The sequence below is a fragment of the Spironucleus salmonicida genome, chromosome 9 (genome assembly GCF_000497125.1).
Source record: "Spironucleus salmonicida strain ATCC 50377 chromosome 9, whole genome shotgun sequence".
NCBI classification, from domain to species: domain Eukaryota; phylum Fornicata; order Diplomonadida; family Hexamitidae; genus Spironucleus; species Spironucleus salmonicida.
Window position 1 is genome coordinate 385,959 of NC_090604.1, and position 22,971 is coordinate 408,929.

Sequence of the window (22,971 nt, forward strand, 5' to 3'; positions counted from 1 at the left end):
TTTATATATTATCACATATTAAAAACTAAAAACTAAAAGGCTTACTATATTGCCTAATTTTTATCACTACCTATAAACCAAAATGACAGATTCGGCAAGCTGCACCCAAACGACCCCCAACTGCGCATCCTGCGACAACAAGGTATGCACCGCCTGCACACCCGGATACCACCTCTCCCAAGGACTCTGCGCCCCCCACCAGCAGAGCGAGAGTCCAGCCGATAAATCTGACCCAAGCGATCCCGTACCTCCGGAACCGGCAGAAGAGACATGCACCACGAATCAGTAGTGTCGTGACAAAGGCTCTGGGTTCTGCGACGGCACCAGTAAAACCTGCAAGCCTTGCGCTACGGGCTGCAAGACCTGCACATCTTTCAAATTTTGTGCGGAATGCGACACCAGTACCAACAAGCCCACGACCTTGATAACTGGTGAGTGCGCGCCGTTCTGCAATGATAATAGGTCGCATGTATACTGCTCCATCTCCGGTTTAATGAGCTGCAATCAGAATTCCACGTCCCCGTGCGTGTGTGATGGGCCTAAAAACTGTGCCGAGTGTACTGACGATTCGAGGAGCTGCTAGTCATGTTTGACAAACATGAAAAAGGGCACCGACGGGACGTGCTCGGAGTGCGCCGATGGGCTCATCAAGATAGGTAAAATCTGCACCAAGGACGATGTGGTCGCCGGCGAGGTCCCTGTGCCGCCTGGTCCCAACCCTGTTGTTCCAGACCCGGAAGTTAATAGGCAGAATTTGAGTGGCGGGGCAGTGGCTGGCATCGTGATTGGGGTCTTACTGGTCGTTGGGGCAGTTGGGGGCGGCCTGACCTACTATTTTGTTAGGAGAGCGAAGAAGTGATGAAAATTGTAACTGATGAGGATAAGTTAACTAAGCTGACTAGGTAAATATATTAGGTAACGCTCAGGCGGATACTTCCCTCATTTGAGGGTATAAACTACCCGAACTGGTTTTAGGCTATGTAATAATCACTAATTGGGGTTCTGCAGTGAGAAGTTTTTATCGATTTCTGTGGAGATGCTTGAAATAGAATTAATGAGTATAGTACTAAATTTGTAAATTTTAGGAATTTATTTCTTAATGTATTTACTTCTACTAATAATACTATTAGCAAAAAGTAAAGTCTCAGAAAACTATTTTCATGAACCTATATTAAATGATAATTAGCAAATTTAAGTAATATTACGGAATGTACAATTTACTATATATAAGATATAGTACCATACCTTTACTTGCGAAACCTAAAAACTAGGTTATTTATCATATTATCCGTTCCATGGTCCTGTAAAATTGCAAAATGACCACGACAGGCACATGTACACGAACTAACAAAAAGTGCAAAGCCGGCCACTTCTGCCCAGCTAATAGTGTTACAGCGGTAAACTGCATTCCATGTGAAAATGACATGAAATTCGGCCAGGGCTGCTATTGTGTGGATGATACAGTTATCACAAACTGCAAGACGTGCTCTGGAGATAATTGCGCCACCTGCCTCCCTGGGTCCTTTCTTAATTCAAACGTCTGCTCTAACTGTCCAAAGGGTTGTGACAAATGTGCCGAGACCAATTCGTGCTAGATATGCGCCGCTGGGTTCATAATGGAAGGTGTCAAATGCGTTAGAGTATGTGGTAGTAATAAAGACTGCGATTATGAAGATTAGCTCTTTTGCGACATATCCTCAAAGAGGTGCGTGAAGTGCTCTGATAAGTGCTAAATTTGCTCCTCTGCGACGTTCTGCAACGTGTGCGTTGCGGGGACTTACGTCACAACTATAGATGGGAGGTGTACTGCTGCGTGTGATGGTATAAAAGATGGTAACTACTGCAAGGATGGAGTGGCTACACCCTGCGGTGCAGGGATTGATTCTGCTTGTAAATGCGGAAAGGCTTTCAATTGCGCTTCCTGCAACAGTGCTTCAAATGCTTGTGAGACGTGTTTTCCTAATTTTGTTAAGGGAAATGGTGGTACATGTAATTTCTGTATAAGTCGTTCCAACCCGACTGATAATAAATGCTAGCCTGAGGAGAAAGAGTCTGAGGCCACCAAGATCGGGGCTGGGGCGGTTGTGTGTATTGTGCTTGGAGGTTTGGTGGTTGTTGGGGGAGTTGTGGATGGTTTAGCTTATTATTTTGTTAGGAAGGGTAAGAAGTGATGAGAATTAGGAAGTATCTTTTTGATAGTTAAATACGCAGTGTGGAAATTTTTTTAATTTCAGATTTATTTTATTTGTGGTTTAATCAAAATATACAACATAGATGTAACTAACGATTATGTAAAAGGTATATTTAAGATACAAACTATACTTTCTTTTACATTCCCATGTAGGACATTTTTTACAAACCTATAATAAAATTAAAAATATTTAATTTCTATAGAATTAAATTATAATTATATAAATAAATTCATTCAGTAGATTTGAGAATGCAAATTAATGTAAATAGTTACTGATTTGTTACTCCAAATTTGTTACCTACTGGTTATAGCGAATCTAGAGCAATTAAGCTACTTCAAGTCTACAACCTAACAGTACTCATGAAATTTGAGACGACACCATAAATTACATTTTCTTACTATATAATAACTATTAATCATGCTGAAATAGTATAATGGTAGTACAGTCGGTTGTGGTCCGACTGGTCTGAGTTCAATTCTCGGTTTCGGCACATTTTGATATTTTAACACCCACCTTAGTATACTCACTTACTAAAGAATTTTCCTTACATCAAATATTCTTATAATTCAGGGCTAATAGCTCAGCTGGAAGAGCGCATCGGAAAGATGGTGACCGGGGTTCAAGTCCTCGTTAGTCCAACTTATTAATTCCGTTTTTGCGCTTAACCTTCTTACCCATTTCATTCATTTCCAAAAACCAAAACAACCCTTCATTCCGGCAGCTCTATTACCTGCTCACAAGGATGTGCGTTCTCTACCGTTTCACCAGATTTTTACACCCCAATTTTCCGCAATTCCGCCACTCCTTCATTAGCATATTTCTTTCCTTTCTACCCTGCGGCCTGCCCGACAGCGAGCGCCTGGTCCTTCTTGAAGACGAGCTCTACGATGCAGACGACGAAGACGACGCAACCAATCACGGAGCCGTAACAGCCCTGCCAACCCGCGCCGCAGAAGTTAGACAGAGAGCCGAAGTAGAAGCAGGCGAGCACCATGAGCAAAATTGGCGCCCCGACTCCGGACGTCAGACCCTGGAAGTAGGGGGTCAGCGGTGTGACCCACGGAATGAGGCAAATTACTATTTCCAACGTTAGTAGAAACAACGATCTACAGACCGCGCTGACCGAGTTATTGAAGTAGGATAACGTCAGCACGGCGAGTAGGATCGCCATCACGAGGTTAACGATCAGCCAGAGCATGTCTATTTGGACCATTTCAAGATGAAATAAAATATAATTATTATATTATAATTAACGAAAGTTAAATTTTACAGTGGAGTCGAAATAAATTGTTAAATTCTATAATATAGCATATTTTGAAATTTGGAATTAGTTGTAGAAAAACTCAAATTGCACTAAACCGGAAAAGTAATAGTAGAATGTGAGCTAAATAAATTGGTTGAAATTACTAAATTATTTCAGGTTAAACAAAAAATAAAAAACCATCAATATTATATGATATTAATGTTAATATATCAAAAGATTCTACAAACCATCGCGACCACGAAATAGGTGAAAATTATGTACAGAAACGCGCCCTTTCTGCGCTTGTTGCCGACTAGAACCTGCGTAAGCACCGACTTCAGGTCCCGTGCCTCCTCCTCCACCAAATCCTTGGCGCTCACTTGCTTAACTTTCGTGTCCTGGAGCACCTCCGAGTCGACTTCGAGCTGTGTGCCGATTTTCTTCAGGTTTGATGTCAGCTGCTTCGCCAGCTTTAGCGCGTCGTCTGTCAGGTTGTCTTTGTATGACTCGTTCTGCATTTTGAGTATATTATTTTAATGATATAATAATATGTTTTTAACCTTATTTATATATTATACAAGCCATTATGATTTAACATGCTCGTTTAGCTCAGTAGGTAGAGCGTTTGTCTGATAAGCAGAAGGTCCTGGGTTCGAGCCCCAGAACGAGCAAATTTTTTATTTTGCGCATAGCACAGAAATCGATCGGAGAGTCAAAATTTTCATGCAAAATTTCTCTAGTCCAAATTTAAAGTAATTCGACTTTCGGCCGTAGACCTTTCTGCAGGCTATAGACTTTTCCAGCAAAACTTTTTTACCTGCCCCCTGTTCGCCAAAATTTACCAATTCAGGATTAAAACCAATACTAACTCCACTCGCCAATTATTGAAATAAACACTTTTACGCTACTTTCACTTTCTACGGCAAATATACAACAAAATTAAATACGTCTATTTACTATATAATAATAGTATATATAAAAACTAAAATGGGACAGGCAGCATCCGCCACGTTCGTCCAGAAGCAATTCGACGAGCTGGACAGCACTGCCAAAAAGTGGGACAAGAATGTTAAGAATAAATTGCAGCCGCAAGCTGTGCACCACACGCACACGCCGCACAAGACCATCCAGGAAAAGTACATTATTATACAGCAAAAGCAAATGGAGACACAGCTGCAAGAATTTGGGCAGAATAACGTTAAAATTACAGCGGACATGAATCTAATTTTCAGCAAGGTCAAGCCCTCTGGCGGCAGCGACATTATGGAGCTCAGCGAGGAGAACGACAGCATGTTCAGCGCGATCAAGAATAATAAGATGGAGGGCTGAGGATTGCACTGGGAATTTAGATTAATAGCGGCAGCAGGACACTGTATTGATGTTTTGTTATATATTATTTTATGTGAACAAATGCATACTCATATTTTATAGTCTCAGCGAGAAAAAATCACATGAACTAAAAATCCAGCATGCTGGCAGCGCCGTCATCGCTATCTCCGCCCTCCAGCAGTTAAAACCCCAAAGTTCCTCCTGCGAGCAGCGAGCTGGCCCGAGATCTAGTAAAAATCTCACCACCAATCCCATCGAGTTGAAAGTTGGCCTCGACGCCTTCGCTTCGAACAGATATGTTACTCTCCATACTGGAGCCTACTAATTTTAGAATTATGTTGTTATGCTTATTTCGAAGCTGCGATACTGAAAAATTAGGAAAATATAGTTTCTAAATTTCAGTCCAGTTTTTATTATGCTTAGTTGCAGCTGTAAGTAAGGTATCTGTTTCTTATGGTAACCAATAATGTCTTTTTGCTTGCTTCTTATCCTTATGGATAGTATAAAAATCATAGCATTACCGAGACGTTTTTGTCTGCATCAGATCCCCTACATGTTTCCAATTAATTTTACCTCCAGTTTGTAGTTACTCTTATATTATTTGCATAACTAAAGCCTGTTCTGTGCTGGTCCATTTGAAGTATTATTTTTGGGACATATTTACTGGAGTGGTAATTACAAACAAAACATTGATATTATATAATTGAATTTAAAATTTGTGATTCCACTTTACGATTATATAATATTATCTAAGTTTAACCCATGCATAATTAAAAATTCTGCATTAATTTCTCCACACGAATACCTTTTGTTAATAATGCTTTATTAAAATATAAACAAATCACCAAAAGGAAATTATTATAAATTTTTAAATATATAGTATGCAAATTTCTATCGCTTATAATTAAATTTTAAACATATATACTAAATTTATAGTAATTATATAATAAGTTACAGTTAATAATTATTTTACTAATAGTATATATTATTACGCTTTGAGTTAACTAGACTACCCAAAAAATATAATCAGCTCATAAGTTGTCAACTCCATGCTAATTGATATAAACTTAATCTTCTTGCGATAAAAAGTTAATAATATCTATTAGAGAGTGTCCAGAAAAGTCAATATGTGTAATTTCCTTCAATGTACTGATAATATTACCATGCAATATCATATTCTTTTTCATTTAAGTACGCATTTATTAGTATTCTTTAACTTCGGCCTTAGTTGGTTTATCTTATACTTCAAGTAATATGGAGGCAAGTTTAAAATGTTCTTCTTGTAGTTATTAAATGTCCATTTTTATATTCAACAATTAATTATTATATAATTAATTAGTATTTATATTTGGAATTATTTTAAATGCAGATTTGTGATATGAAGAATTATAATTTAAATTTGATATAATTAATGATTCTAATAAATATTTACCGTACATATAATAGTTGCTCATAGGAAGAATTTCGCTTACTTTATTCTTATGTTTAATAGGATATGTTAATGGAAATTAAATATTTTAAATACAAGTGATAATTTTTATAATAAAAAATCGTGTCAAAGATATTTAATTCCTAGTTTTTGAAACTTATTAACTACCATGAAAGTTTATATGAAAAAGTCTAATAATTTAACAATACAAATTAGAGATTGCTATTAATTTAGAAACAAGTACTACATGTTTATAAACACACATATATTTGATATACGGTGTTATTTTTGTCACATATATAAAATTTATTAATGGAATATAATAAGTTAGTCATATTGCTAGATAAATTTATTAAGTAGAAGGAATAACATATCATCAGAATAAAAATATGTCATTTAACTTTATATTGTTATTTATGAATTTATCTTATACCAGTCACGGCTATTTTTACCAATAGTATCATTTTAGGTAGTGTGGGCTTCTGTATTCCTTGATTTAAGAAATCATTGGATAATTGTAGCATATTAGTTTGTAGAAATTATGATAGCAAGTCGCATAGATTTATGTTATATATTATATATCTCATGATTTTTCAGATACTGTTAGTACATTTTGAAAACAAATTGTATTTAGGATAATTTAGATTTTTGTGGCATAATATTATTAAATTATTCACATGACAATTCACAGTAAAATAACCAAAGTTTGAATTTATATGTTAAAATTAGTTAAAAAGTAATTAATTTTATGATATTAATCATAATACTAAATTGAATCTTATCTCTAAGCATAAAATTTAAATATACGATTGAATTTTTAATTTTTATAAGAATCAAGTATTTATAATGATATCAAATAATACATTTTCGTACATACAAATTTTAAGTATATAAGAAAATTACCATAAAATAGTCTAATCAAAACTCTCATTAACCTTTGTCAATACATCCAAATAGATCGTTAACATCTTTCATCATCTCTTTCTTTTTTAATTCCTCTTTTTCTTACTCAGCTTTTGGGTCAAATTTCTTATGCATATCATGTTTGTACCATTTGTTTCTTAGAGCTTCCTCAGGGATATGTTTAAGTACCTTTTTATGAATTTTTTGCCAGTCCCCTTCATATGCCGCGAATGCTTTTTTTAGTTGGTCAAACTCTTCAGATGTCCAATTATGTTTTCTTTTCATTTTAAAATGGAAGTTTTCGGAGAAAATTAGTATATACTACTAAAATTTATATAGACTAAAAAAATCTGACGAGTATTTACTTTATATTTATATTCATTATTTTGTATATTATTGTAAGGTTTCGAAATAGGTTCAATGAATTAAAAAAATATTACGTTAATTTGATCAAAATTAGTATAAATATGATATTATTAAAATTTAGTTTACATACTACAGTAACAATTTTATTGATATAATAATTTATAAAGATCTCTAATATTTTTAATAAATCGTAAAATTATAAATACAGGATAATAATATATTCTTAAACATCGATTATATTAAAAATCAAATAATTAATGCCTAATATGAATAAAATTTGGATGATCTGCAATATGATTATGGCATTATTTTTACTAGTATCTTCTTTAATATCATTTTCGAATTATGCACCTACTGTTTTTAAAGCATTATTTTTTATAGCACTAGAAATCATTATTATACTGATTCCATTCATCCGCATTTTTGATCCATATTTTTAGTTTTTAACGTTTTAGGTAACATCTCCAATATTAATATGCATTATTGCATGCTTTTATATAGATTCCTTAAGTCAGTTTTGTGGAAATGGATGGTAAACATGCTATGGAAGTATAACTGGATATGCAATAATAATTATTTGCATAGTTGAAATAATAATGAGAAGGGATGAAGTTAATGATGTCCTTAATTAAACTGGTATGAGAACATCAAAGTCTGAACCACAAGTTTAAACAATAGACCCTGAAGTTGGTGGATTAGAACTTTCTTAATAGTAGGAATAAGAATCAGTGGAAGAAGTATAGGAGTAGAAAATAGAGCCAGGTCAGTTTGTGGAATTCTGATCATAATTAGTAATGATATTATTACGTATTAAAAAACATTTTTAAGTCATATAATTATTTATAGAATAAAATATTAAGGTATAGTACGGAAATTTAAAATGTCGACAGAGATTTAACCTATCGAGGATGACTGCAATCAGGTAATATAAAATAATGGAGCGACAGTAGAATTTACTCCATAAAGTTAAGCAGATGAATAAAATATTATAGAAGCTGAAGAGTAATAGGAAAATTAAATAGAAGAAATTCCAAATTAGCATATTAATAGCTTAGTAACTCCAATAGAAATAATTACGGACTAGTTATAAAATTAGCAAACGTCTTCTTTAGAAAGAGTGCAAAACGTTTTCGAAGGTGCAGAAGATGATATCGGTCTTAACAACACGAAACCGATTGCCCCAGAGCAGGAATCTTCCGACTCGTCACAGAGACCAAATACACATCGCAAATCTATTGCACCTATTCACTTTAACAAATAGTAGAAATCAAATTACAACTTCAAGCTTACAACAAACCAGCCAAAAAATGATATTATATTTGATTTTTAGGGAGAAGTATTTGAAAAAGAATAAAAAGAAGAGTCTTATAGGCCAAATGTAATCCCATCTGGATATGGGTATGGTTAAAAGGCGTATAATAAGAAAAAATCTTTTCTAGGAGGCTTGCCTAAACCATTGCAAAAATAGTGAATCGCCCGCAATTTTAATAATGTTATTATATATTTAAAACTGTTTTATTTTAACTCCACACTTCACCAAATGCGCGCAATGAATCCTGCACCTCCTGAAAAAGCTCCTAAGAACCCTAACTCTCCATTCTGCCTTCGCCAAATGCCACCTACAGAATTCCGTATGTACTATAACAGAGGAGATATTCCATGCTCGATAGTGCATTCTGCTGTTAGCTAAACTTTGAATTGGAGAACTGATAAGTCTTCATTAGACTTACATCACTATCTTCCTTTGTTTTTCGAAGGATTGAGAGAGACACAGCATCCTTTTTCGTTTATTGCAGAGGTCGGTGTTAGAGATTTATTGGAGGAAGCTGGTTAAAGAGTTGTTCCAGTTATCCCTTAACTTATTCTTCCAATCAAAAAAGCTTTAGAAACTCGTGATGAAGGTATTATTTGTAAAACATTGAGATCGGTGGTCTTGTTATTGAATGCTGACTAATTGGTTGGACCTGCTTTGGTGCCATATTTTAGATAGATCTTACCTGTTTTGAATGTTTTCTATTCAAAGAATGTCAACATCGGAGATAAAGTTTACTATGGCTAAAAGAAAGTGTTAAATATTGGTGATCTGATTCATGACGTATTAGAGATGATGGAAATGAAGGGTGGCCCAGATGCCCTGATTAATATTCGTTACATGGTACCATGTTATTAAAGTTGTATGCAGTGAAAGTATTCTTACCAATAACTCATTTTAACTAATTCTGCATATTATGAATAATATATATGATAATACATTTTCAATCTGGAAAATGTCCCTGATTAGGTCATTTGCACTGGACCGCTCGCAATGTTTTATTTAGCAAAACTTTGAGCAATACTACTCTAAATCTTCCAGAACGAATCAAAGACTAAAGCAAAAGCATGTGCGTACATATTGGGGCCACGACGGTTTCGAGATTTTTGATGAAAACAAATAACCAATTATTGAATGAATTTGAACAATTTATTTTCAGAATTATCGTAAATTTTTAACTTTATTAAACATATCGTTCTATTCTAGTTATTGTACTATATATCCATATTCACTGTAGAGGTTTTTTAGCTACACCACAAGATAAATTGCCACGTTTACACACTTATTCTACAATATAATCATCAAATCACACCGCCGTCGTATTCTAAAAAATAAAACTAACTATTAACCTACGAAACAGATTTACCCAAAAAATCATAGCCAGTAAAATGATCCAGTCCAAGCTCCGTGCGTCCTTCACGTACACCGAAGAGGGCGAGACATCGCTGGAGCTGCTTCAACAGATCGAAAAGGTGACCGTCTGCGTGCACCAGCTCCTCGTGAGGCTCGATGGGGTGGCGGCTCAGATGCTCAGAAACGACGCCAGCGCCGCGCTGGTCGAGCAGAATTTTCGGGTGCTCAAAAGAGCGCTCAGACGGCAGTGATAGACTTAGTTCACAGATCGAATTCCTGGCCTACGCTCACGCGCAGTTCCTGCTCAAATTTTGGCGCGCCAACCGCGGCGCCAGCCTGCACCTCCAAGCCTTGACCCAGCTCTAGCTCGTCTAGCGCGTCAGTCGGGACCGCAGTACGTGGTATAATTGCCTTCACGCGTCTCTTCGCAGGTCTGTCCGCAGGCAGTACGACGCTCTTCAGCGCATGAACTGTCGGGAGCGCTGCACGGGGTCGCTAGACGAAAATCTGTCCCACGTCCTCAAAGGAGAAAACTTCAACCCCAGCTAGATCGATGCGAACGACGGATGCCGTTTTTGTGAGGGTCTCATCGAGTTCTGGCTCGAGGACGGCCAGCTCCGGGAGCCGCTAGAGCGACTTCTGGATCGAGCCTAGAATAACCATTGCGGGGTGCGCAGGAACCGGTAGATCTGCTGGGGCCGTTTCGGTGTGTGTGGGATGGTTTGCAGAATCTTGCGGTAGGGTTCGCTCGGTCTCGGTGGACTCCTCGAATTCGAGTTTTGGGAGCTCTTCGTTGCATAGATTTTGTATATTTGGAGATATGGAGTGTAGGGTGGATATCTCTTCGTTTTTCAGCTGCTGGTTCACGGTTTGTTTGGAGGAGCAAGCCATGCCCATTAGATAAAAATGAATATTGGGTGTATATTAATATAGTAAATGGAAAATACTAAAAAGAGCTCCTACCCAGATTCGAACTGGGGTCAAAAGATCTAGAGTCTACTGTGCTAACCGCTACACCATAGGAGCTGTATATTTATAATAATTATATATTATTAATGATAAAGTAATACCAAACCAGCGAAAACACAAAATATTTATGCTAAATTAGAACTTCACCAGAGTTAAGGGGTTACTAAACTTATGGATCAACTCTAACAATCTTTTAAATTAAAATCAAAAAATCATTAGTATCACTACTTGGCGGCAACCTTCTGAGGGTTGACCCAGAACTTGAGAGAGGAGTGGGTATAAGCGAGCTGGATGGTATTCTTCTCAACGAGGTGCTGGATGGCCTTTCTGGCAAGAGAGGCTCCAATCTTACATCTATCACAAACGCTAGTGAGTGTAACGATCTTCATGCTGGAGATGATGACGAGGGCTGCTTCTAAAGCGGCCTGATCAGCAAAAACGGTATCCTGATAGATTTTATCTTTCTTGTTAGACTTTGTCCACTGCTTCTTGTTCTGTGACATTGCGACGGAGTGGAAATATAAAACAGAATTTAGAACAAAAATTATAGTATTATATAAAAATTAACGCAAAAATTTGAAGTAAAGTTTTTAATTCAGTATGCTATATGAGATATAATAATACAAATAATTTTAATTATGTAACCTAAAAATAAATAACTTTTATAACTATATGATAATGAATTATTATCTCAACCTCCATTTTCCGCATTTCCCTTTCACAACAATGCATAGAGTCCACACATAAAACCCTCCAAACAAGCATTCAGTAGCACTTTAACGCGATATAAACGACCTCAGACTTGCCTAACGTATTAACCGTGCTAAAGCAGATGTAGACAACGGCCCACCACCCCCACTTCCTCATTTGGACGCTCGTGGAAAACAGCGCCAAGTAGAAAAAGAGCGCTAAGAGGATATTGAACGTAATAATAGAACTCTATTGACTAGGATTGAGCACCACTTCACATCTGGGAAAAGTATTGATTGCCACCTCGTACAATACGGTCCAAGATCTTTAAATCGTATTTCAAGAGAAAGCGAACTTCGTAAAATTACATAAGAAAATAGACGTCTCCATAATGCTATTATTAATTAAAAGCCGGTACTTGTGGCTGCAAAATTAGAAGCCGAATTTCAAAAGAACCAGAAGGCATTCGAACACTTGTGTCAGAATAAAATAGTTATCAATAAAAATGATAGAAGAAAAGAGTGCGAATGCGGAGATCAGGATGAGGAAGTTAAGTACTAAGGTTAAATTGAAGAGGAAATACGATAAAAACTGGAGCAATAGGCAGAGGAGAGAAAGGAGAAAGAAAAGGAACTGAAGTAAAGTTAAGGACAAAAAGAGACAATACAAGAAAGCTAAAAGGAAGATGTTTCAGAAACCTAAAAACTTAAAGAAGATATCCCAGTCAATAAAGAAAATGCTTTACCGGTTGATGAAGAATAAAAAATGCCCGAACCATTTGAATATGTCGACGATGCTGATATTTGCTTAGAAAAGGATGATGGCTTTACTGGCAACAACATATATTTGACATAGTGAAAGGGAACTTTTATATGAATATATCATACGCATAAATATATGTGATTCATACGAATGTTGCAGTTACTAAATTATTAGAGTTAATTTAAATGATATATTATTGATTACATAATTAAATATTTTCTAAATGCCTAAAACGGCAAAATAATGCTGGTTGCCAAATGAAATACAGCTGCTCAAGCAAGGCATAACCCAATATAAAATAAACTTTAACGCAATTTAGTAAAACCTACTGCCTGAAAAAACTGTTTAGTAAATTAGAAACAAAATATATCAAATCGATTCTGGTGAAACTGACCTTAACAGGTCTTTCTCACCTATTTCTCAACCGAATTCAACGCCTACAGCCTTTCCACCAATGCAGGTTCCTGAGCGGCTGTTTCTTCTTAAATAACATCAGGGTTACCATCCTGCATGGTCGAGGATATTTAGCTAAAAATAATGAGTGAAAGTTAATTAATCAGTCGGATTCGTCCTCAGAGCTAGAATCGTCCATATTGAAACCACCAACCATCTCTTCTTCTTCAGTTTTTTCCTTCTCGACAGCCTGAGCGGTAACGCCGGCAGCACCAGCAGCGGGTGCAGCAGCACCAGAACCGATGGAGGTGAGGAGGTCATTGATGTCTTTGCCCTGGAGGTACTGAGCAAAGAGGATGGGCCACTGAGCGGGTACGGTGACACCGGCAGCGGAAACAATCTTAGTAATGTTTTCAACGGTAACTTCCATGTTGGCATCAGCAAGGATGATTGAAGCAAGTACGCAAGCAGTTTCGGCAGACATGACAGAGGAGTGGAATTAATATTAAGAAATGACTGGATAAATGAGGTATAATATATAAAATTAACTATATTTATCCTAATATTAAATTTGATATATTACTATATAATAATAAAATATTGTTTTTAAGGGTAGTGTAATTGGTTAAACTTAGATTGTTTTGTTGCTAGATTAATTTAGAGACACAATTTTTGAAACTAAGGTTTAGAGAACTATTAAAAATAGGATGCTACTAAATAATGTAAGCTAACGGTTTATTGTTTCTTTGAATAGAAACTTTTCATACACTTATTTATTATTTAGTTCAAATACTAACGTATATTGAGTATTTAAGCAAAATAAATCCAGAGCTCAATCTGTATTTAGTATTATTTTAAAGGATAATTTAGTAGTAATAAAAATTGAAAAGAGAAAATATAATTACTAATAATATTAAATTTATAAAATAAAAGACTGGTATTCAAAATGGACTTTCTGTCAGATTCTCTTCCAATGTTTCCTCTGTTCAACGAAGATCATGAGGACATGAAATTGCAGGAGAATAGTATATTGCTATCCATACCTGCAGATAATAATCTCCTAAAACTGAATTTTAATGAATTACATAATTCAAACAAGTCTGATCATTCAAATATTGATATTATCAGTAATTCTCACGTATTATAACTGCCAGTTTTTGATATTGTCACACTGCCCAAGGTTATTAAATTTAATACTATAGAAAATAATTTAACTCCTTTAAATAACAGCAGTATTACTAGGAGATAAATGAAATATGATAAAGATGACATTGATATGTTTGCTATTAATTTTTGAAAGTGTGTAAGTGATGAATACTAATTTTTCTCGATTAATCTCACTGAGCTTCAGTAGTGGTTTTAGCCTTACCGTTCATGATGTGAATACCCATCTCCTGGCACTTTTAAACGAGTACCTGGCGCTTCTTAGCACCAACGGTGGAAGCAAAAACGGCAGCGCAGATGTTATTGTTCATTCTCAAAGATTCGAGATCACGCATAGAGCAGACGCGAACTGGATAATAACCATTAGAGAGCATAAAACGGGTGGCCTTGTCAGAACCATAACCAATGGAAACCATGGGTCTGTTACCGAGCATCTGACGACGCATAACTGAATCAAGACCTCTAGGCTTTCTCCATGAAGCACCTACGCGCTTGAACTGATCAGACTGGAAACGGCCAAACTTATTAGTTTTCTTGTGGACAATTGTCTTATGTTAGAGAGCAGGCATACCGACGTTGGAGTGGAAAGGGGAAACAAAATTGAAATATAAATAACTTATCATTATTATATATATCATTAGCTTAATACAATATTTCACTCTGGAAGAAAAATTAAAAGTTATTATTTTATTATTATTGATAACTTTTAATTCTCTTCAATTTTATTATGAAAGTGACGTTCCTGGAAGATCCGCTGGCAAAGGAAGCTAGCCGCGATTCTGCCTTGATTTAATCACCCAACAGATATGATAAATCTCCCTAGGCACTGAAAAACGAGATTACCCCAAAACTGCAGTTAAACTATCAATGCGACACAATAATGGAGTATTCCTCTTCTGACAATTCCCTACTCGTCCAGGTGAATTTTGACTGCATTTTGGCCCAGAATTCGCTCAAATTCGAGTTGCAGGAGCTACAGCAAACGGTTAAACAGACGCAAATGCACGTGAAAATGCTGGAAACAAAGTACAAAGAGGCAAAGGCAAGCATCCGGCGGATGAACCAGCAGATCCTGTAGTGGGAGCGCGACCTCTGTGGACGCCCCATCTAGTGAATTTCGTAATCACTCATACTTCATCTGGTCGAGCTGCTTGAAGAAGTCGTCCCCTGGGCCGCTTGTGGGCAGGAAGACGTTGTATATCGGACGTCGGGTCTCTGTAAGCCGGTTGAGGTCCTGGAAAATACCTGAAAAATCGCTGTCGATGTGCCGCAGCCAGGCGGGTTTGCGGGCGTCCTGTATCGCCTGCAGCTTCAGCTCGCATGCGCGAATAGGGCGATTGAGTATCTATGCAGCAATGAGCAGGTTTAGTTTGTGCTGCTCGAGCGTCTGCAACTCTTGCGACGTCCAGAAGGTGCGCTCCATGATGGGGAGTGGGAATATCTGGAATATTTAAAATGCTGGTTTGACGTAGAATGGAGATTCGTTATAATAATAAAAATATAATAATGGTTGTAATACAAAACTGGAAGGGAGGGTTGGCAAAGAAAAGATAGGAGGATAGAAGTTAATTTGAGATAGTGTAAATAGCTGAATCGGATTGAATTGAACTAAATCTAATTATTATATGTAAATAAATATCGAAAAATATAGAAAGATTAAAGATACGAAACTGTGAGAAGCCCTAAAAGCTTGGCTTATAGTATGGGGTAGGCTGAAATATATATTTAGAGAATTATTGGTCATAGGTTAAAGTTTTCAACATAAGTTTCAGACAGGATAGCTATGTAATCATTATGAAGAAGTGAAAACTAAAATGAAAAAGAAATAAATCGTACTATTATATCCTAATAAGATAAATATTTTAGTGTTGCGAATAAAACGGGATAATCGACTTGCTTATTATACAAAATATACTAGTTATAATACACCTCACTTCCCCAGCTTCCTTTCGCCAAACTTTCTAGTAATTTTTCTATCAAATTCTTTCAACAACTCAAACTTCTGGACGTCGTATTTTATTTTATATTCTTTTAGGCCTTCTTGTATATCTCTTCCATTCGCCTTTTCGTACCACTTAATCAAACCAACTATCTCATCATCTTCTAATTAAACAAGCTTCTTGCTCATAATTTATAAAAAGACTACACTAGCATTGCAACCATCAGAAAATCCACATTATAAAGGGTTTTCCGCAATAAGTCTATACATGCTCAAATTAATTCCGTTCATGACTGGTATTTTACCGATTTAAACAACAAACTATTTTTCTGCTTCATCAGCAGCCTTTAAATAGAATCCATCATTAGAGTTTCCATTATATGCTCTGCAATTCTACCAAACTAGGATTGAGTCAGATAAGAATTCCTATATATTGGAGTATTCATTATATACTAAACAATTACGTAATGTAGACAGATCCATAGGACGTTTCACTACGTCTAAATAGTCTGTTAACGAGAGAGCTACATAATCAACTGGGTCCGCAAAAATAGGACCATAGTTACGTATTTTTTTAGTCTAATCTATTGTTTTAATTAATGCTGTGCGGGTGTCATCTGTAATTGGGGTTAATGCTATTTAAACAGCTTGGTCATTTATTTGGAGCATTTTAGGGGAAGGGGAAAATTTAAAGTGGAAGGGATAATTATACATTTACTTATATGTGATTAAATTAAATTTCGAGTATTAAAAGTTAAACAAAAATATGGATAAACATTATAAAATATCATTTAAGAAGCAAGAAATTAACTAGTAAAATAGTAATTATTAATTTTATATTTTTAATAATATATATAAAAAGATTAAAATAAATATATCATTACTATGGATAAAATAATTATAATATATTAAAAAGTATTTAAATACCACGTTGTATTTTAAATACTATATAATAATTATAGATCTACATTAATTTCAAAATTTACCTAAATGTCAGCATCAAATGGATTCTATTATTCCCGCAAATACTACGATGATATATATGAATACAGGCATGTGATTATGCCTGATGAAATACTGAAAAAGTTCAAAATAAACCAACTATTGTCAGAAGCTGAATGGCGTGGGCTAGGCATACAAATGTCATCAGGCTGGCAACATTATGATTTCCATAGACCAGAACCTAATATTCTTCTTTTTAGAAGACCTCACGATGGTGCTATACCTGATGAGTTTAAAGTTTGAGCGATATTTCTTTTTACACTAAAAACCAGATCAGTTCACTGTTTCTCACATATCATAAATATTTGGCATTTAATGATCTTCGCTGCTAGAACTTGCGGCAGCTGAGATTTCATCATCAGAACCAGATCCATAGCTTTCATAGGTAGTATCCTCATTTTCACTTTCATAATAGACTTCCTCCTCTTCAAATTCATAGACTTCTTCTTCACCTTCTTTTAATGCATTCTTTTTAGGTAATTCCTCCATAACTAGTCTCCAGTTAGGCTAGATTTTTGTTTAATCGCTCTATTCTACACCATCTACAAAAAGTTTCTGTCTCGCGACACCAATTTGGAATAACTTGCCGGCGATCTTCTTTGCATTAAGAACAGTAGCCATCTCGTCAGGAAGCTCCATAGTACGGATAACCTTGTCTTTCTTAACTTAAAACTTCATTGAATGAAGTGAAAATATGGAATGGAAATTTTGGAGTGGTAAAATCCATATATCCAAATATTATATATGGAATACCCAGTTTTTCATCATTTTCACTCCTAAAATCTACAACAGAGAGAGATAATGAGGTCAAAAATCCTTGGCCCACAAAGGAGAGAATGACTGAAAAGGTTGCTAAAAATAACTTATATGACTATATATAAATCGAATATAAAATATTAGATTTAGTTAATATTATTATATATTGATACGTAATTAAATTATGAGTTTAGTTTATTATAATATTCATGTATAATATTACTGAATTAATTGAATTAAATTTTATTAATTTAGTTATTTAAAATTAATTTGTATATGCAAATAGTATATTGTAATGAATTATATAATATAATTATAGATTTTGTTTAATTGCATTTATAAATGAGTGTTTAAGCTATATAAGATTTCTAACTATTACTCAGAGGTTTTAATATTAGAAAGTCTCCTTAAAACTTAATTATAATGTATTTGTGTATTCTATAGATAAGTTGATCTATGTAAATGATTTTTGTGAATATTATTAGAATAAAATATGTATAGAGAATTGTTATTTAATGTGTGGTTTTCCATTATAGAAACACGAAATTAAACGGCATCGTGATTCTTAATTTACATTGTAAAATAAATTATTTACTGTTAATATAAGTAATCCGTTGATAATATTTTGTAATCATAAAAACACAAAACTTATAAGATAAATCACTTATATAATTTTAGTAAATTTTTCTTTAAAATCATATAAAATTATAATAGGGTAATATGAATTACTATACTAATTCATCTATCCTTGGAATTTTAATAATTCAACAAAATTAAACCAATTATGCCAAATATAATTATAGAATGTTTTCCGTTAAAACTAGTTTTTATTAATTCTTAATTTGACATGAAAATAATCTTGTCTATATTTATTTTTAGTTTTTAGTGAAATATAACTTAGTATACTACAGATATACTTAGTAGTGTAGGAAGTTAAAATGGAGCTAAGTTTCTGGATAGGTGAGGATTCAGTTATTAATTGCGACTCATTATCCCTACCATCTCTTAATACCGTAGATATATTTGATAGAACAATAATAACGGATTTATATCATTTATAGTGTCGAATAATTGAATTAGATTCTTATTGCGAATTATTATCTGAAGATATAGAAGAAACTAATGCTAAGCTAGTAAGTATATATTTTTAAATATGAGATCTAACTTACTTACAGACATTAATATTACGATTATATTTGCGGTTCTCTTGATTGTGTATAATGAATTTTTTCTTCATCTTAAAAACTATGTTCTTAATCTTAACACAAATATTGTACTTTTTATATTGTAATATTTTAAAAGAAAATTATTATTTTTAGACGAATTTTCCAATAAAATCATTATTATATATATAATTAGTGATATTTTTTAGCGCTTTCCAATTCCTAAAAATGTCACTCAAAACTCTCAAATCAGGAGCAATCAAATGCATCTATTGTGACATTTCTTTTAAAACCAAAGAATCTGCAGCGAAGCATTTAAAGACCCCTGGTCATAAAGCCCGAAAAGAGTCAGCCACGTCAAAGTTAAATTCATCAACTCGTTCATCACTGTCAAAGTCACCTAAAACGACCAAATCATCATTAAAGGTAAAGGCGACGATAAAATCTCCCAAACCAGCCTCAAGGTCCATTCTACGCGATACCTCTATCCTCTCAAAACCCCCGAAATCTCCGAAATCAACCAAATCAGCCCGAACAAAAGATTCTATAATCGAAGATTCCTATATGGAAGACCAGACATTTTAAGAATCAGTCGTTTCCGAAACGTCAGATAACTCCGTCCGCTTCAACACTGGAAACTCTGACTTGATCATCGCAAAATTGGACCAGATTATAGAGAAATAGAACCTTTTGGAGCTAAGAATTTAAAATTTTGAGTCAAAATTTGAGCATTCAAACAGGGACAAGTAGAGGCAGTTAGTGCAAGCAATCGACAACGATCCTGTAATTAACGAAAATCTGCAGGAAATCAAGAGGATTGAGGCCGCCGAAAAAATTATTTAAGAGCGACTGGGAATGCTAAGTAGATCGCAGCGCAACGATGGTTACAGCTCCCAGAGGCCTAAAAGCAGCGGTAACCTGAAGAGGAGCTGCGAGGTCTGCGGCAGCTCAAGCGGGTGGTGAAGTGAAATTTTTTTGCCCCTCAAAATCGAAATGCGGCACTTAAAACACGCATTGCACCTCGCTCTGCCCGGGCCGCATATTTCAAATTTTATTATTACTAGTATCTAATAATATTAATCACCTCTACCCAAAATGTCCGAGCAGCTGTCCGACGCGCAGGACATCGTCAGGACCGCCGCCTTGCTGATAGACGCCGAAATCGCCGCCCTGAACAAGGAAAAACAGGAAAAGTACGCACTTATCCGGGAATTTCCCGGGAAAGGCGTGGACGCCGCGGGCTTCCCTGAGGCGGACTACCCGCACCTGGAAATCGCATGCGCGAAGGCACGGATCGGCGAGATCGCTGACCTGCTCGGTGCCAAAGAAGAGGAGCTCAGCAAGAAGATGGCGCTGTATTTTGCGATGGACGTCTAGTGAAGCGAATTGTCACATGTACTCTTCCTCCTCTAAAAACCTGAAATCGAAGCCTTTCAGCTGCTCCCTGAAGTCGCCAACCACAATTTCCTCGGGAACGACGAAGTCTGCGAGATTAACGCGCGTTTCGCTGTAGACTTTTCGGCGCGGTAAGCTCCCCGAGCGCTGCGCGTTTCGGGCAGTGAAGAGGTTGAAATTCGCCTTTTCGTCGTTCAGGATCGTGCTTTTATTGCTAGTTATGGCGTGGACGTCCAACTTCAGGCTGAACGAGCAGCTGGATGTGAAATTTCCGCGCAGAATCGGATTAGCAGTCGGCGCGTAGAGGCAGCTTTTTTGCTTTTGCTTGAGCGGCTGCGGTGGGGATTGGGTGTATTTCGTGGTATTTTAGAACAGGACGCCCAGATTACACGCGGACTCGCCGAATGTGAAATGTTCAGATGGGGATTTGAACTGTTTCTTCATTTCTTTTTGCAAATACTATATTACGATTACCAATATCTAGAAACGCCAAATGCTTAATATATTTTACTCATTACTAAGATAAAATTTATTTGCCATGCTTCTTTGGTGTAGTCGGTTAGCATCTAAGACTCTGAATCTTGTGACCCCAGTTCGAGTCTGGGAAGAAGCATATTTTATTAAAATTTCATCTACAATTTTTCAATTCTATACATTATTATACAATATAATTAACTTTTTCATCATTCCAAACAAATTTTCCCAAATTTTTACTATTATTATACATTAATATACCGATTTCCTTCCAATTTCCAAAATTTCCAAAATTTTCAAAATTTCCCAAAACTTCCCAAAATGCAAGACCCGCACTCCCTCGCGCTCGCGGAGCTCCTGCGCCAGAACGGCTTTTTCGAGTCGCTCCCGCCGGCTGCCACGCCGCTCGCCGCGCACCTGTTCCAGGAGTACGCGTCCCTGCGCGCCTCGCTTTCTGCGCTGCGCGCGGAGCTGCTGGAGCTGCGCGAAACGGCCACTTTCCAGCAAAAACTCTTGCAGCCGATTCAGGCCGACAACCGCAAATTGCTGGAAGAGAACAACTTCCTGACGCTCCGAATCGCCGAATTAGAGGACCAGGAGAACTACCAAAATAACCCGCTCCCTCCGCTCCCTTCCAGGCAAAATTTCGGTGGAACGGACGCGGAAAGTCACGCGATGGAAGCGGAAATCCGCAAACTGCGCGCGTACTGCAAGGAGGTAAACTTGAAAAGTGACGGGGTCGAAGAGGAGTGCAAGAAGCTGAAAAACGAGCTAGAATGGGGGTACAAGAATAACGAAAAAGTCGTGCAGCAGCTTGAAGCGGAAAAACGAAAAAAGTCATCTAATTCATATAATAATAGTAATAATTCGCAAAATCTGTAGAATGTTCAAATTTAGGAAATTGTGTCTAATACGTTAAATATCTCGAATTCGGTGTCTAGGTCGTCGCTGGAGTCCGTTTAGTCGGTTCATACGCATGAAATTCAGATTCAGACCGAAGAAGAGGCTTGTTTTAACTGTAGTATTTATATTCAGCAAATTAACGATTTAAAGAGCAATTTGCGAAATAAAAATAATATTTCTACGGCAAATAATACCAGTATACTTAATAATACATAATAATAACTTTTCACTTCAAATCAGCAATTATCAAGTTTTTAACTAAAAATCGACGAATTGAACAAAAAAATATTAGGAATGGAAATTGAAGTTTAAAATGAAAAATAATTGAATTTAGAAAAAAATAATTCTACGGCAGAATTACAAGCCACAAACATAGTTTAAACGGCTTTAATTTCATAATTGGAAAAATAAATATTAAATCTTTAAACCGAAAAGCTCGATCAAGTATAAGAAAAATAAAATCATATATAATTATATAATAATGTAATGTCTGAGTAAAAAGGTGTATAACTGGAGCACATAAAACTGCAAAAAACTGCACAGAAACTGGGTCAAACGATTATGGATTTGAAGGCGAGGCGCAAACTTGACGAAGGAGTAATTTGCAGACTTGACAAAGCAAATAGTGTAATGAGCGGATTTTTGAGCAAACTCAGCCTCGAAAATTAAAGGTTGAAGAGAAAGTTCGGTGTGGAGGAGCTGGGGGTCTTGGAAAACGAATAATAGGCACAGTGCGACGATTTCGCGATTTGAGGATTTTTCGTTATATACTATTTAATATGTATAATAATGAGGAATATAGAAAAAAACGGATTTTTAGTTATGTAGAAAATTTATATATTATTATATTATTTTAATTGTAATTTCCACTCCACGTAATTTTCAACTCCCGCCGTCACGCGTTCGGTGCGTGTCGGCAGCAATTGGGCGTTCAGACTATTGTTCTATATTATAATAATATTATTATATCTGTAAATAACGTGATATGTTGATTCTTCCGATGATCGGTAATTGCTAAATGTGGTGCCAGCACTCGCCCCAATAACTATTTTACTTATCTTAGTTCTCATTAAGTCTGGGAGGATAGAATTGAGGTCCTTTTGCAGGCAGCGCAATTTCTGCATATCTGATTGCGGCAGTCGGCACGCACCGGAGTTATGTTCTAATTAATGATAGGCAGCGCAGCCCACGGCGTTCAGTCTTGCAGGCGGAGTCGCGGGAGATGTTCCGCGGT

The 22,971-nt window shown here is 36.0% G+C and overlaps 29 protein-coding genes and 5 non-coding genes across 34 annotated transcripts; 20 read left to right on the forward strand and 14 right to left on the reverse strand. All coding sequences in view use genetic code 6, as the record gives it.

Annotated features, from left to right (window-relative positions):
• Window positions 1-82: 82 nt before the first annotated feature.
• Window positions 83-859, forward strand: SS50377_28565 (Cysteine-rich membrane protein 1; the record flags this gene model as incomplete). The annotated part of the gene is made up of 1 exon (XM_067912325.1): window positions 83-859. The coding sequence occupies one exon, from the start codon at window positions 83-85 to the stop codon at window positions 857-859; it is 777 nt and encodes a 258-aa protein (XP_067760382.1).
• Window positions 860-1,175: 316 nt separating this feature from the next.
• SS50377_28566 (Cysteine-rich membrane protein 1) lies at window positions 1,176-2,171 on the forward strand (the record flags this gene model as incomplete). Its single annotated transcript, XM_067912326.1, has 1 exon — window positions 1,176-2,171. The coding sequence occupies one exon, from the start codon at window positions 1,176-1,178 to the stop codon at window positions 2,169-2,171; it is 996 nt and encodes a 331-aa protein (XP_067760383.1).
• A 440-nt stretch (window positions 2,172-2,611) lies between these two features.
• SS50377_t20143 lies at window positions 2,612-2,682 on the forward strand. The gene has a single exon. It is a non-coding gene; the product is annotated as a tRNA-His (tRNA).
• A 79-nt stretch (window positions 2,683-2,761) lies between these two features.
• SS50377_t20144 lies at window positions 2,762-2,830 on the forward strand. Its single transcript has one exon. It is a non-coding gene; the product is annotated as a tRNA-Phe (tRNA).
• A 71-nt stretch (window positions 2,831-2,901) lies between these two features.
• On the reverse strand, window positions 2,902-3,405 carry SS50377_28567 (Transmembrane domain-containing protein; the record flags this gene model as incomplete). The annotated part of the gene is made up of 1 exon (XM_067912327.1): window positions 2,902-3,405. The coding sequence occupies one exon, from the start codon at window positions 3,403-3,405 to the stop codon at window positions 2,902-2,904; it is 504 nt and encodes a 167-aa protein (XP_067760384.1).
• A 260-nt stretch (window positions 3,406-3,665) lies between these two features.
• On the reverse strand, window positions 3,666-3,953 carry SS50377_28568 (uncharacterized protein; the record flags this gene model as incomplete). Its single annotated transcript, XM_067912328.1, has 1 exon — window positions 3,666-3,953. One exon carries the CDS (start codon window positions 3,951-3,953, stop codon window positions 3,666-3,668), a length of 288 nt encoding a protein of 95 aa, XP_067760385.1.
• Window positions 3,954-4,033: 80 nt separating this feature from the next.
• Window positions 4,034-4,106, forward strand: SS50377_t20145. The gene has a single exon. It is a non-coding gene; the product is annotated as a tRNA-Ile (tRNA).
• A 316-nt stretch (window positions 4,107-4,422) lies between these two features.
• Window positions 4,423-4,764, forward strand: SS50377_28569 (uncharacterized protein; the record flags this gene model as incomplete). Its single annotated transcript, XM_067912329.1, has 1 exon — window positions 4,423-4,764. One exon carries the CDS (start codon window positions 4,423-4,425, stop codon window positions 4,762-4,764), a length of 342 nt encoding a protein of 113 aa, XP_067760386.1.
• Window positions 4,765-4,882: 118 nt separating this feature from the next.
• Window positions 4,883-5,422, reverse strand: SS50377_28570 (uncharacterized protein; the record flags this gene model as incomplete). The annotated part of the gene is made up of 1 exon (XM_067912330.1): window positions 4,883-5,422. The coding sequence occupies one exon, from the start codon at window positions 5,420-5,422 to the stop codon at window positions 4,883-4,885; it is 540 nt and encodes a 179-aa protein (XP_067760387.1).
• Window positions 5,423-5,795: 373 nt separating this feature from the next.
• Window positions 5,796-6,065, reverse strand: SS50377_28571 (uncharacterized protein; the record flags this gene model as incomplete). Its single annotated transcript, XM_067912331.1, has 1 exon — window positions 5,796-6,065. The coding sequence occupies one exon, from the start codon at window positions 6,063-6,065 to the stop codon at window positions 5,796-5,798; it is 270 nt and encodes an 89-aa protein (XP_067760388.1).
• A 1,055-nt stretch (window positions 6,066-7,120) lies between these two features.
• On the reverse strand, window positions 7,121-7,381 carry SS50377_28572 (Myb-like DNA-binding domain-containing protein; the record flags this gene model as incomplete). Its single annotated transcript, XM_067912332.1, has 1 exon — window positions 7,121-7,381. One exon carries the CDS (start codon window positions 7,379-7,381, stop codon window positions 7,121-7,123), a length of 261 nt encoding a protein of 86 aa, XP_067760389.1.
• A 677-nt stretch (window positions 7,382-8,058) lies between these two features.
• SS50377_28573 (uncharacterized protein) lies at window positions 8,059-8,244 on the forward strand (the record flags this gene model as incomplete). Its single annotated transcript, XM_067912333.1, has 1 exon — window positions 8,059-8,244. One exon carries the CDS (start codon window positions 8,059-8,061, stop codon window positions 8,242-8,244), a length of 186 nt encoding a protein of 61 aa, XP_067760390.1.
• Window positions 8,245-8,342: 98 nt separating this feature from the next.
• On the forward strand, window positions 8,343-8,933 carry SS50377_28574 (uncharacterized protein; the record flags this gene model as incomplete). The annotated part of the gene is made up of 1 exon (XM_067912334.1): window positions 8,343-8,933. One exon carries the CDS (start codon window positions 8,343-8,345, stop codon window positions 8,931-8,933), a length of 591 nt encoding a protein of 196 aa, XP_067760391.1.
• Window positions 8,934-9,002: 69 nt separating this feature from the next.
• Window positions 9,003-9,647, forward strand: SS50377_28575 (Parkin co-regulated protein; the record flags this gene model as incomplete). Its single annotated transcript, XM_067912335.1, has 1 exon — window positions 9,003-9,647. One exon carries the CDS (start codon window positions 9,003-9,005, stop codon window positions 9,645-9,647), a length of 645 nt encoding a protein of 214 aa, XP_067760392.1.
• Window positions 9,648-10,162: 515 nt separating this feature from the next.
• On the forward strand, window positions 10,163-10,378 carry SS50377_28576 (uncharacterized protein; the record flags this gene model as incomplete). Its single annotated transcript, XM_067912336.1, has 1 exon — window positions 10,163-10,378. The coding sequence occupies one exon, from the start codon at window positions 10,163-10,165 to the stop codon at window positions 10,376-10,378; it is 216 nt and encodes a 71-aa protein (XP_067760393.1).
• Window positions 10,379-10,388: 10 nt separating this feature from the next.
• SS50377_28577 (uncharacterized protein) lies at window positions 10,389-11,024 on the reverse strand (the record flags this gene model as incomplete). The annotated part of the gene is made up of 1 exon (XM_067912337.1): window positions 10,389-11,024. The coding sequence occupies one exon, from the start codon at window positions 11,022-11,024 to the stop codon at window positions 10,389-10,391; it is 636 nt and encodes a 211-aa protein (XP_067760394.1).
• Window positions 11,025-11,081: 57 nt separating this feature from the next.
• SS50377_t20153 lies at window positions 11,082-11,153 on the reverse strand. The gene has a single exon. It is a non-coding gene; the product is annotated as a tRNA-Gln (tRNA).
• A 164-nt stretch (window positions 11,154-11,317) lies between these two features.
• Window positions 11,318-11,599, reverse strand: SS50377_28578 (Ribosomal protein S25; the record flags this gene model as incomplete). Its single annotated transcript, XM_067912338.1, has 1 exon — window positions 11,318-11,599. The coding sequence occupies one exon, from the start codon at window positions 11,597-11,599 to the stop codon at window positions 11,318-11,320; it is 282 nt and encodes a 93-aa protein (XP_067760395.1).
• Window positions 11,600-11,822: 223 nt separating this feature from the next.
• On the forward strand, window positions 11,823-12,644 carry SS50377_28579 (uncharacterized protein; the record flags this gene model as incomplete). The annotated part of the gene is made up of 1 exon (XM_067912339.1): window positions 11,823-12,644. One exon carries the CDS (start codon window positions 11,823-11,825, stop codon window positions 12,642-12,644), a length of 822 nt encoding a protein of 273 aa, XP_067760396.1.
• Window positions 12,645-12,771: 127 nt separating this feature from the next.
• Window positions 12,772-13,089, forward strand: SS50377_28580 (uncharacterized protein; the record flags this gene model as incomplete). The annotated part of the gene is made up of 1 exon (XM_067912340.1): window positions 12,772-13,089. One exon carries the CDS (start codon window positions 12,772-12,774, stop codon window positions 13,087-13,089), a length of 318 nt encoding a protein of 105 aa, XP_067760397.1.
• A 15-nt stretch (window positions 13,090-13,104) lies between these two features.
• SS50377_28581 (Ribosomal protein P1B) lies at window positions 13,105-13,425 on the reverse strand (the record flags this gene model as incomplete). The annotated part of the gene is made up of 1 exon (XM_067912341.1): window positions 13,105-13,425. The coding sequence occupies one exon, from the start codon at window positions 13,423-13,425 to the stop codon at window positions 13,105-13,107; it is 321 nt and encodes a 106-aa protein (XP_067760398.1).
• Window positions 13,426-13,887: 462 nt separating this feature from the next.
• On the forward strand, window positions 13,888-14,238 carry SS50377_28582 (uncharacterized protein; the record flags this gene model as incomplete). Its single annotated transcript, XM_067912342.1, has 1 exon — window positions 13,888-14,238. The coding sequence occupies one exon, from the start codon at window positions 13,888-13,890 to the stop codon at window positions 14,236-14,238; it is 351 nt and encodes a 116-aa protein (XP_067760399.1).
• A 40-nt stretch (window positions 14,239-14,278) lies between these two features.
• On the reverse strand, window positions 14,279-14,674 carry SS50377_28583 (Ribosomal protein L32; the record flags this gene model as incomplete). Its single annotated transcript, XM_067912343.1, has 1 exon — window positions 14,279-14,674. The coding sequence occupies one exon, from the start codon at window positions 14,672-14,674 to the stop codon at window positions 14,279-14,281; it is 396 nt and encodes a 131-aa protein (XP_067760400.1).
• A 158-nt stretch (window positions 14,675-14,832) lies between these two features.
• On the forward strand, window positions 14,833-15,219 carry SS50377_28584 (uncharacterized protein; the record flags this gene model as incomplete). Its single annotated transcript, XM_067912344.1, has 1 exon — window positions 14,833-15,219. One exon carries the CDS (start codon window positions 14,833-14,835, stop codon window positions 15,217-15,219), a length of 387 nt encoding a protein of 128 aa, XP_067760401.1.
• Window positions 15,220-15,228: 9 nt separating this feature from the next.
• SS50377_28585 (uncharacterized protein) lies at window positions 15,229-15,528 on the reverse strand (the record flags this gene model as incomplete). Its single annotated transcript, XM_067912345.1, has 1 exon — window positions 15,229-15,528. One exon carries the CDS (start codon window positions 15,526-15,528, stop codon window positions 15,229-15,231), a length of 300 nt encoding a protein of 99 aa, XP_067760402.1.
• A 507-nt stretch (window positions 15,529-16,035) lies between these two features.
• SS50377_28586 (Bromodomain-containing protein) lies at window positions 16,036-16,713 on the reverse strand (the record flags this gene model as incomplete). Its single annotated transcript, XM_067912346.1, has 1 exon — window positions 16,036-16,713. One exon carries the CDS (start codon window positions 16,711-16,713, stop codon window positions 16,036-16,038), a length of 678 nt encoding a protein of 225 aa, XP_067760403.1.
• Window positions 16,714-17,034: 321 nt separating this feature from the next.
• Window positions 17,035-17,289, forward strand: SS50377_28587 (Cyclin-dependent kinases regulatory subunit; the record flags this gene model as incomplete). The annotated part of the gene is made up of 1 exon (XM_067912347.1): window positions 17,035-17,289. One exon carries the CDS (start codon window positions 17,035-17,037, stop codon window positions 17,287-17,289), a length of 255 nt encoding a protein of 84 aa, XP_067760404.1.
• Window positions 17,290-17,334: 45 nt separating this feature from the next.
• On the reverse strand, window positions 17,335-17,724 carry SS50377_28588 (uncharacterized protein; the record flags this gene model as incomplete). Its single annotated transcript, XM_067912348.1, has 1 exon — window positions 17,335-17,724. The coding sequence occupies one exon, from the start codon at window positions 17,722-17,724 to the stop codon at window positions 17,335-17,337; it is 390 nt and encodes a 129-aa protein (XP_067760405.1).
• A 1,016-nt stretch (window positions 17,725-18,740) lies between these two features.
• Window positions 18,741-18,959, forward strand: SS50377_28589 (uncharacterized protein; the record flags this gene model as incomplete). Its single annotated transcript, XM_067912349.1, has 1 exon — window positions 18,741-18,959. One exon carries the CDS (start codon window positions 18,741-18,743, stop codon window positions 18,957-18,959), a length of 219 nt encoding a protein of 72 aa, XP_067760406.1.
• A 234-nt stretch (window positions 18,960-19,193) lies between these two features.
• SS50377_28590 (uncharacterized protein) lies at window positions 19,194-19,928 on the forward strand (the record flags this gene model as incomplete). The annotated part of the gene is made up of 1 exon (XM_067912350.1): window positions 19,194-19,928. The coding sequence occupies one exon, from the start codon at window positions 19,194-19,196 to the stop codon at window positions 19,926-19,928; it is 735 nt and encodes a 244-aa protein (XP_067760407.1).
• A 132-nt stretch (window positions 19,929-20,060) lies between these two features.
• Window positions 20,061-20,345, forward strand: SS50377_28591 (uncharacterized protein; the record flags this gene model as incomplete). The annotated part of the gene is made up of 1 exon (XM_067912351.1): window positions 20,061-20,345. One exon carries the CDS (start codon window positions 20,061-20,063, stop codon window positions 20,343-20,345), a length of 285 nt encoding a protein of 94 aa, XP_067760408.1.
• A 9-nt stretch (window positions 20,346-20,354) lies between these two features.
• Window positions 20,355-20,804, reverse strand: SS50377_28592 (uncharacterized protein; the record flags this gene model as incomplete). The annotated part of the gene is made up of 1 exon (XM_067912352.1): window positions 20,355-20,804. One exon carries the CDS (start codon window positions 20,802-20,804, stop codon window positions 20,355-20,357), a length of 450 nt encoding a protein of 149 aa, XP_067760409.1.
• A 96-nt stretch (window positions 20,805-20,900) lies between these two features.
• SS50377_t20146 lies at window positions 20,901-20,973 on the forward strand. Its single transcript has one exon. It is a non-coding gene; the product is annotated as a tRNA-Gln (tRNA).
• A 182-nt stretch (window positions 20,974-21,155) lies between these two features.
• On the forward strand, window positions 21,156-22,490 carry SS50377_28593 (uncharacterized protein; the record flags this gene model as incomplete). Its single annotated transcript, XM_067912353.1, has 1 exon — window positions 21,156-22,490. The coding sequence occupies one exon, from the start codon at window positions 21,156-21,158 to the stop codon at window positions 22,488-22,490; it is 1,335 nt and encodes a 444-aa protein (XP_067760410.1).
• Window positions 22,491-22,971: the final 481 nt, after the last annotated feature.